Here is a 10,959-nt window from a genome sequence, read left to right on the forward strand (position 1 = left end):
CTACCTGCAGATGCTTCTGATGAGATGGTTCGCCAGTATTCCCGGATGAACATCCTAACTCTATTGGGTGCATTGCTATTTGCAGATTCGTGTTAGAACGTCGTCAGTTTAAGTTAGCTAGACTATGTTCGTGATTTGGATGCCATGAGCCAGTATGGCTGGGGATCTGCGACGTTGGCGTGTTTATACCGACGATTGTGCCACGCATCACGTGTTTTTGCAATCACATCTGGAGGTCCGTACTTGTTAGTACAGCTTTGGGCGTGGGAGCGGATTCCCGTGATTCGTCCTGATGTACTCCCATATTCTGGGATTGGGGATTTTCCTAGAGATGATAGATGGGCCGCTGAACGAACAGGGGTTGACCCTTATAGCCGATCCACTACATCTTATCGGGAGCAGCTAGCCTTATTGCGGTTGGATCAGGTATAACGTCCTACATATCAATAAATTATATTTTATAGTCCTTCGTTTTTAATTTTGGATCGTATCTAAATTATGGTTATGGTAGCAGTTTATTTGGATGCCGTATAGCGATGGCGTACTGGCTAGTCTACCTGATTATTGCAGAAGAGGGGAGCGCATATGGCGGGCAAGAGTCCCTCTAATTTTCTGGCACATCGTCGAAATACATTGTCCAGATCGTGTCATGCGCTAATTTGGGATGAGGCAGGAAATTCCGGAAGAAGTTGACACTAATCGAGGTTTACACCAATTGGAGATTTCCGTTTATCCTGGAAGAAATTGGGCTCATTTTCATCGGAATTGGATAGGATACTGGAATGCGCGTGGAGAAGCACAAGTACCTGGTGTGCCTACAACCACGTTCAGGCCTTTCAATAATTATCTGGAGTGGTATCACAATCACACCGTTCTGTACATTACGCCGCCTATCCAGCAGCAGGCACAAGTTGGACAAATGTTGCATGGAGTTTCGGGCCAGTTTGAGTATTCAGTAAATTACTACTATTTCCCAAATTTAATTTATTTACTTTTGGACAATGGATGATAATGTTTTCTCCTATTTTGTATATGTCAGATGAATACTATGCAGCGCATTGGTCGGCAACAACTTGATGCACTTGAATGCACTTGAATGCACGCATTGGTCGGCAACAATTTACTATGCAGCGCATTGGTCGGCAGCGCAGCGCATTGGATGCACTTGAACTTGATGACCCTGAAAGTCGATTTCATCCACGTCTTGCAACAATTGTTGATGGAGCATATGGATCAATGCAATATCTCCAGCGCTTTGATCGCATGGTTGGTGGTGATTATGATTCTTTCAATCATAATCCTCATGTGACACCAGAAATTCCTATCCAACCTCGCGTGCGACGTGTCCCTACACAAGGTGGACCATCATCTAGTAGAAGTCGACGCCATAGGCATGGGTTGCAGGACGAAGTCATTGAGGAGACAGGCATTCAAATGACCGAGGGGGGCACTCAGTCGCATTACAACCCGACTAGTAATCAATTCACCACATCTGTGCCTTTGTCGATGACAGACATCCACGGTGTGTCACCTGGACAGAATATATCGGCCTTTACCCCTCAGGTGACATCGTTCCCGCACTCACAGCATATTGCTCTAGATGCCACGCCTTTGCCACAGTTTCCACCTTTTGGTGTATATTCCAGGCCCTCTCCATATTTGCCTGTATTTGGGGGACATTTTCCATCCTCGTCAAACGAGCCTCCATTTGGATACGTTGCCACTGCAGCGGACTCATCTTCTACTGCTAAGCTACATCCAATATTCAATTTTCTGAACGAAACGGGTGGTGTCCCTTCCATTTCAGACCTTCCCGATTATTACACCCTTGGACAGACTACGACCGTACCTGCGTCGATCCAGCCGATATCTACTACTACATACGGTCAGACGGGGGATTTTGCCACGTATCGTTCTCAACACGATGGTGATAGCAGTACGACAGTTGAGTCGGATGAGGAGGATGACGTAGGACCCTATGCTCTTTGTGATCGTTGCAGACGAAAGCCTAAAAGATTTTGTTGTCCGTCTACAACACCAGGTGATAAAGGCAAGGGCAAAAGGCGTACCAACCGTTGATATGATCATTTCAATTGCATGTTTTACAATTTCAAATATTTGAATATGAGGATTTAGCGTTAATTTAATCTTTTATTATTATAATGCTTATCGCTATTTTTAAATTCACGATTGTACAATGTCATGTTATTCATTTTTTCTTCTTATGTTGATTTTTTATTGCATAATCTCAAATAATTATAAAATCTTTATTTCAAGTGAAACTTAATAGACAACTACTTGAAATGTCCAAAAAAATAACTGCTTACATATTATTCAATCGACTTAACGCTATATAGTTACTTATATTATAATAGAATATTTAATTAACTATTTAAATTTACCAAATATAAGTATTGAACATTAGATAATGAATAAATTTTTAAGAGGACTTTTATTGTAATTTTCAAATATATACTATTTTTCATATATACATAATCAGCTTTTTTCCAGTGCCCAATATACTTCTCTGTGCGTCTCCACATTTGCATTGCTCCTGCTTATTGTGCGCAGAAAAGTGAACTTTCCACCATACAAATGTAACCTATGTTTAATTTTTCTCTCCGCTTTAATTCCGTGGATGTTTTTAGGGTTTTAGGGTTTAGGTTTTAGAAATGCATTCTTCTTTAGGGTTTAGGGTTCCTTCTTTAAGGTTACATTATTTTGTACTTCTACGCTGTGTATAGTCTAGGGTTTAGGGTTCAGGGTTTAGGGTTTACGGTTTACGGTTTAGGCTTTTAGGGTTTAGGGTTATAGGGTTTAGGTTTCAGAAATGCATTCTTCTTTAGGGTTTGGGGTTTGGGGTTTAGGTTTCAGAAAATATTTATTTGTTAAAATTTATCATTTGTTTGTCATTTGTTTTATCATTTAATTTGTTTTAACAAATGATGAAACGTGCATCATATATAAAAGAAAATTTAGTGAAATAGAAAATTTTAGTTTGCATATGTAGTAACTTTAGTTGTAAATAGTATTAGGTATTATAATCGGTTATAATCAGGTATTATGATTAAAATAACAAATAAAGGTGATTACCAATATAAAGAACTCACATTAATTTTTAAAAAACTTCTTGCCATTTCTTCTTGTCTTTTTTGCATATTAAATCAAATATTTGAATCATACAATTTGTTTATCTTACATTTTTTTTTCATCTTACATTTATGTTTATCTTACAGTGATTTTTTATTGCATAATTTCAAATAATTATAAAATCTTTATTTCAATTAAAACTTAATAGACAACTACTTCAAATGCCAAAAAAAATAATTGCTTACATATTATTCAATCGACTTAACGATATATAGTTACTTATAATATAATAGAATATTTAATTAATTATTTTAATTTACCAAATATAAGTATTGAACATTAAATAATGAATAAATTTTTAAACGGCCTTTTATTATAATTTTAATATACATAATATTTTTCATCCATGCATAATTTGATTTTTTGAGTGTCCAATATACTTCTTTATGCATCTCCACATCTGCTTTGCTTCTGCTTATTGTGCGCAGGAAAGTGAACTTTCCACCATAGAAATGTAACCAATGTTTAATTTTTACCTCTACTTTAATTCCGTGGATTGAAGAATATTGTCAGAAATGCATTCTTCTGCCGCATTTTTTTTTTTAAAACAAGCCGGCAGCCAGCTTTTCACACAGGTAGAAGCCAAACGCATGGCTAATCTAACCACTTCTTCTTCATAAAGCGCTATAGCTTTGAAGGTCGTTTCATAGCTTGCCAAATGTCCTAGTGCTCTAACAGCTACCCTTTGCTCTAACCTGGGTCATCTTTCCTCTAAGAAGCTCCAATAATGGTGGTATAACTCCCCAGCATCAACAGCTTTGACAGCATACTCGGCATTGTTTATCGTGTAGGAACCAATAATATGGCTAATCTACTCGGCATACATCTTATAAACAGTATGTGGCCGAATTTTTTTTTTTTTTAACAATTTAACTGGCTGCCGGGCACTCTCTGCCCGGCAGCCAACTTTTTCAGACTTTGTCAGGTGCCGGGCTGTGTCAACAATAAATAAAAAAGAAAAAAATTTTGGTGTTAGGTGCCGGGCTGTGTCAACAATAAATAAAAAAAAAAAAATTTTTGGTGTCAGGTGCCGGGCTGACATAGCCCGGCACCCATATATTTATACCGGATTCCTGTCAGATCCACAAGTGTCTGAGTTTTCTTTTTAATACCTATAATCTAATCAATTAGCCCGTTTGAAGTGGTGACTAAATGGAGTCAAATTGTCCTATTTATACTCACAATGAACAAAAGGATCATAGCACCAATTTAATTGAAAAAGAAAATAATAATACAAGTACTAAATTCACACTAATATGTCAGACGTAAAGAAATTTAAGCAAATCTAAAAATTCCAAGTTAAGTATATTCAAAAGTAGATAATTAGCTATTAAAGAAAAGAAACAATCATAATAAAGAGAGTCAAAATTCATCAGGGATTGAATTGCAAAAATTGAAAAACTTTTGGGGACAATAATTATATTTTTCCAAAGTTCAGAGGTCAAAATTAAATAAAAGATAAAATTCAGGGACCAAAGTGGAATTACTATAAGGACCTACATGAAAGAAATTTAAAATGTTATGGGCCACAGTAAAACTACTCCAAAGATCAGGGGCCAAAGTGCAAATCGTAACCAGATCTTCTTAAGAAAACAGGCCACTGGGCCATTATTTATATCTTTGGGCCGCAAACTACCTAAGCCCAGCCGAAAGTCCAAGCCGAAACACACAGGCCAGCCGGTCTTCAAACCCAACCAAAAATAAAGCATGGGTCTGGCCTTCTAGCCCAAATAGAAACCCAAAAGAAATAAACCAAAACCTATTTCCAAAACCCAACCAAAACTAACTCTTGGCCCAACCGAAGATAAAACATTAGCCCAAACCATTTTTCTTTCTTTTCTTTCTTTTCTTTCTCCTCTTCTTCTTCTTTTCTTTCTTCTTCTTCCACCGAGAAGCTGAAGCTTCTCCCTGCTGGCGGCCAGGGTTGCCTCCGGCGGCGCCACCACCGGACCGCCGCCGGCGATCTCTCCGGTCACCAAATTTTCTCAAAATACACCCCCTCACTCGATTTTTTGCGTAGGTTCCATTTCCGGAGTTATTTTTCACAAAAAAGGAAAGAAAAGTGGTCAAATGGCCAAAAAACAGTCACGGTTTTATTTTTTTTTAACCCCTTAAACCTTCACCAAAAATCATGAAAATTATACTACAACACTCTTACAACTTCTACAATACAACTATGATTTTTATTTGATAAGAAACAACATAAAAAGGCTAAATTAAAGCAAAAACAGCCCCTAAATGAAGAAAAATACTTCCATGCCTTTAAAGCTCAAAACTCCAAAATATTTAGATAACCCAACATTTTCAGATCTTTGCTAGCTAATGGTCATCCATTTGAGCAAAACATACACGCCAAATTCACTCCTTTGATTCGTTTTTCATTTAGACATTTTTTTAAACATTTGGCATGCATTCACAGCACCGTTTCTTTTTTCCTTAATTTTATGCAGGCTTGTCCCAAGAACTTCAACAACACCACAATAACAACAAAATCAGTGAAAGAAAGAGACAAATAGGTAACCAAACATGCATTTAATCTAATTAATTAAAAAAAAAGCTGGAAAAAATACCTCAATGAGGGTTATGGTCCCTTGACCAAAATTTGAGGAAGTTCAAAGCTCTAATTGTCCAACCGATAGCTGTCCCTCTTTTTTTTGTTCTTGTTTGAAGTTGTGTGTGAGTGTTGGGAACCAAAGAAAAGGCCGAGAGTGGGGAGTGGAGAATGCTTTTTTTGTTTATTTCCTCTTTTGAGGGAGAGAGCCGAGATGGATGGAGATTTTCTTTTTTCTTTGTGGCTTCTCTGATGATGGAGAGAGCTGAGAGTCAGAGTGAGGGAGATTGAGTGCTTTTTTTCTTCTTGTCTGTTCCGTTTTTTTTAGCCGAGAGAGTGAGTATTGGGAGAGGAAAAGAGGAGTTTGTGTGTTGGATTTGCCAAAATGATGATTTCTTAGCTAATGAAAAGAAAGGTGCATGACAATTGAGTGTGGAATGGGTTATTAGTTGTTTTGGCAGGGAAAATGATAAAAATGATTTCTTGATTTTTTTCTTTTATTTTGTGTTTTTTTTTTTTCAAAACAAATCTATAAAAATGAGAAAATTATACATTAATATATATTAAAATTAATAATAATAATAATAATTTATCAAATAGATAAAATTTCAAAAAAATATTAAAAATTGATAAAAATTTGGTGTCTATAAAGCATACACTTCTTTAAATTTTTTTATCTTTTTTATATATTTTATCTTATACTATAATATAGTATATAAGTATTGTTTTAAATTAAAATATATAAATCGGTGCGTAGCACGGATTAGAATTAGAATGCTCGTTTCGATGAATAGCTCGTCAGACTTTTACCCTACTCTCCTGTGACCGCCAGTTCTCCCCTTTCACATATGTAATGCTCGCAAGGTTTCTCCGCCACTAAACCATCCAACAAAGCAACTAAATCCCCTACCACTACTGCTGCTCCAAAATGCTTCCTGGAGGCAAAAGAGCAAAAACCTCCCGCTTTAAACCCATACAAAACCCAAAAAGAATCTCCCTCAATTCCTCCGCTTCCCCGTCAACTCGCCTCCCTTCTTCACCATCAAAAGCACCGATCCGGGAAAATCAAGAAAACGTCCTAAAAATCCCACTTGACCCATCGTCATCAGTGGACACCATAGCCAACAATGAAGATCTCTTAACCAACATCTTACTCAAGCTACCCGCAAAATCCCTCCTCTGCTTTCGATGCGTCTCCAGGCAATGGCGAACCATCATCTCCGACCCCGAATTCCGCCGCCGCCATATACGTAGTATCAGGTGCTGCCCGACGTCTGATTTCCTCTTTTTCAGTCCTTATATCAAGCCGAACGAGATCGATTTGCTTTCACTTTCCGGAGATGGGTTGGATTCGGTGGGTAATTTAAGTTCCCCTTTACGACGTTCCCTCGAAGGTCGGATTATAAGATTACAGGCTTGCAATGGATTGCTATGCATTCAGTTTATGGTGAATTATATTCGAAGAGACCTAATTGTGTACAACCCCACAACCTCTGAGCATAGGACTATCCCCTGGCCAAATGAGGGAAATCATTCGCCGACTATAGTTCCATACACTAGTATAGCTTTTGACCCTTTAACATCTGACTACTACAAACTTCTTGATGTCAGTTTTGACCGTGGTCTCCGATTTTTTATTTACTCATCTGAATCTGGGGTTTGGAGGGTTGGTGGCGCTGCAGTTGCCGGGACTTTTGATAGTGACTATTATTTTGATAAAGGCGTGTTTTGGAATGGGGACGTCCATTTTATGGGAACCGAATTTTGTACTCTATGCTTTGATGTCGAAAATGAGTGCCTTCGACCATCCATGCCTCGAATTCCGATTAGGATGGAGGTTATGGGCAAATGGGATATTAAGTATTTTGGGGAAACAGGGGGGAATCTGTATGCAATTTATCTAAACAGAATTAACACTGCTGTGTTGTCCGATGTTTTTGAGCTGAAGAGGGATTATTCTCAATGGGTTGTAAAGTATCGGTTTGATTTTTCTCATTTGGTTACGTATTATCCGGAGATGAAGAGTTGTGGTTGTTGTACACCCTGTTTTATTGCGGATGAAGAAGGGAAGAATGCAAGGATTGTGATTTCACTAAAGGGTAAATTCATCTTGTATGATATTAATCGTGTGTTTGTGAAGGAGCTTGTTGAAGTAGGGCCTGTGGGTTCTAGCGTTGATGACTGGGGCAATAGCAAGTGGTACAGATGGTATGAGGCTTACCAACATGTTGGTACTTTTGCTTCAGTTTAAGGTCTGAAGTTGTTTACGCAACTGTCAAGCATTTTCTTTCTGACAATCGACCTCCATAGGAGTTGGTAATAGCTTGGTTTTTTTGATCCGTGTAAAATGTTAAACTTATGACTGCATATGTTTTAGCCACTGTGGACTACCGTGATTATTATCTTCATGCCATTCTAGTAGAATCATGTAAGAATGCTGCTATGCTGTAATGATGGTTAGGTTTTATACTTTTATAGCTTACTTCGGCCATTTTGAAGCTGTGTTTTCATTATGTTTTTTGACGGTTCTGGATTCTGGAAATTGTCATAAGTAGGTGCTTCAACTTTGATATAGGATTCTTGGCAGGGAAAAACTATTATTTGATCAATGGGATGCATTGAATGCTTTTTGTTTTTCCTTCTTGTTCCTTTGCATTTGCATTGCAAGAATTCCAGTAGATTGCCTCTTCTTATTTTGGCAAATGGCGAGCCTTTAGTCCGATGATATGTAATCCTTTTTCGTGCCTAAACAGAGTTGCTTACGAGCAATCCATATTAGTGATGTACTCATTTTGTTCATCGAAGCTGAAATTAATTGGATTCATTTTCGATTATTCCATGATATGAAATCTGCATTAGTCAGGATAACATGTTTGTTTGGAGTTGATTTTGGATCATAATAGTCATACGGAATAGCAATCTGTAAAAAGAACACGTTTGCATCTGGAGGAATCCTGGGTTTTAGCTTTCTGCTGCAAAATACTTGATCTGAAGTAAAACAGTTTGATTAGCACAATTTATTTGCAATCAACCAATGAATTTTAACCCTTGCTTCTCAAGTTTAGAGCAAAACGAGGAGCTGAATGCAACTGTAGATTCATCTTCTCCTTTGATTGTTTTCTTACATGTCAACTTGGGGGGTTCAAATGGTTAGCAGCTGCAGAAATTTTGCAAGAACATTCTGAGTTTGAGACATTGGTTTGGCTCATTGGTTGAAGTGGCATAGCTACAATAAGAGAAAATGTGTTTGTGAATTGTGATTGTGTTAGGATTAAACATGATGCTTGGTAGGCAATAGTTGCATGTAAGATAATTACAATTGGATTGTGCTTTTCTAATCAATGCTCTGGATTCTAAGAAAGTCATCTACAAGCAGAGAGATTATTTGGACATTCTAGCAAGATCTAAACCAAATGTTGGAGATATGAATCTTGGAAACATAATTAAAATATAGAGGGAATATGATACCAATCGTCCCTCGCACATTTTACTGATATTAAAATTTGAGTAAATTTTATATACACTAATATGTGTATAAAAGTTGAATTTTAAATTTAAATTTTACATATTTGTTATTCATCCAATGCTGATAGTGTATATGTAGAAAAGATTAATCCTTCAAGTAAATTTTAGTTCTTTACATACAAAATGAAGTATTTTAGTCCCTCACAAATTTTAAGACGTGCTCTTTTTTGTCCTTCGCACATTTTACTGATGTTAAAATTTTAGTTCCTTACATACAAAATGAAATATTTTAATCCCTAAAAAATTTAAAACGTACTTTTTTAAAAAAAATTCTGAACACATTTTCGACATATATTTTCTAGAAAAATCATCAAAGAACTTAATTGGTAGCAAACGGTTACAAGTTAGGTTCTTCATCCATATATTGAGTCCCTGCAATTTTTCAACAGGGAAAGCTCCAATCCGCATTCCATATATGCAATGCTCTTAAGATGCAAATTTATATCCGAGTAAATTGTTTCAGTTCTGCCAAGTTCATACTACAAGAAACGATTCATAAAAAAGAAAAAGAAAACAAAAGAAACGATTCATTTCACCAGGGAACAAAAACATAAACACTATGGGAAAGAATAAGCAAAAGGAAACACTGAGAATTTCTGGGATACTTTGGAGAGAGAAAAGCTTTTTGGCTACGGCCTCCAGAGGTAATTGGACTTGAAAGAGCTATATCCACATTTATTCGGGCTTGTCTTGTCCTGCAAGTAATTTTAAGAAGTGGTGTGACAGAGGCTAACTATTTTTCTGTACCACGAAACTGATTCACAAAGAAAATTGAAGGTGGATAAAAAAGGAAAAAAAAATGCTTCTCTTAACTTGTTCAAGTTAAATTTTAGTATCCAAAATACTTTGATAGGGAGTTTTTCCATATTCTTTTCCTTTTTTTTTTATTCAAGTACGACTCTAAACATTAGAGGTGAAGCATTATGAGGTGAGATTGAGATTAGAATAAGGGTTCGTTTGAGATTGCGATAACTTATTAAAAAACACTTAATCTTATCAAAGTACTTATTAAATGCTTAATCACATTGTTTGGATGCACACTTGCATAAGTACCTTTTCGATTTGATAATGTGAATTTTTAAAACATATTTATCTCTTCATTTAGTTCAAAATTTATATTTTATACTCCCTCCGTCCCACTTTTATAGTCCTATTTTTTTTTTCGTCTATCCCAAATTATAATTCACTTTCTAATTGAAGAATGTAGTTATTTTTTAATTTATCTAAAATACCCTTATTCAATGTAGGTTGTTATTAGTATGAACTATCTTACTTCCTCCGTCCCACTTTAATAGTTCTGGTTTTTTTTTTCATACAGTTTAAGAAAAAATAGTTAACTTTGTTGGAACAATCAATTTAGGTAGTTATTTTCCTAAAATACCCTCATATTAATTAGAGTACAATTTTATGGGAACTTGAAATCATATTCTTTTGTTAGAGTTTCATTAGAAAAATTGTAGGAACATGGATGGTTTTGAAAATTTTCACTCATAGCCAATGATGACATAGTTTGTTTCCCTTCTGATATAAATAAGCTTGGAAAATCTAAATGTATTAAATGTGGTAGGTTTATAGTAACAACAACTTACATTGAATAAGGGTATTTTAGGGAAATTAAAATACAACTATATTCTTCAATTGGAAAGTGGACTACAATGTGGGACAGATGAAAAAGGAAAACAGGACTATCAAAGTGGGACGGAGGGAGTATTTAATATAGATTGTTAACCTAC

The 10,959-nt window shown here is 36.2% G+C and overlaps 1 protein-coding gene across 1 annotated transcript; it reads left to right on the plus strand.

Annotated features, from left to right (window-relative positions):
* The first annotated feature begins 6,629 nt into the window (after positions 1 to 6,629).
* LOC113774366 (F-box protein At5g07610-like) lies at positions 6,630 to 7,952 on the plus strand. The gene has a single exon (XM_027318911.1). The coding sequence runs from the start codon at positions 6,630 to 6,632 to the stop codon at positions 7,950 to 7,952; it is 1,323 nt and encodes a 440-aa protein (XP_027174712.1).
* The last annotated feature ends 3,007 nt before the right edge of the window (positions 7,953 to 10,959 follow it).

The sequence above is a fragment of the Coffea eugenioides genome, chromosome 6 (genome assembly GCF_003713205.1).
Source record: "Coffea eugenioides isolate CCC68of chromosome 6, Ceug_1.0, whole genome shotgun sequence".
NCBI classification, from domain to species: domain Eukaryota; kingdom Viridiplantae; phylum Streptophyta; class Magnoliopsida; order Gentianales; family Rubiaceae; genus Coffea; species Coffea eugenioides.

Bases quoted from the DNA above. Each gene is read 5' to 3' on its own strand.
- LOC113774366 (XM_027318911.1), top strand. From the start codon at position 6,630: ATGCTTCCTGGAGGCAAAAGAGCAAAAACCTCCCGCTTTAAACCCATA.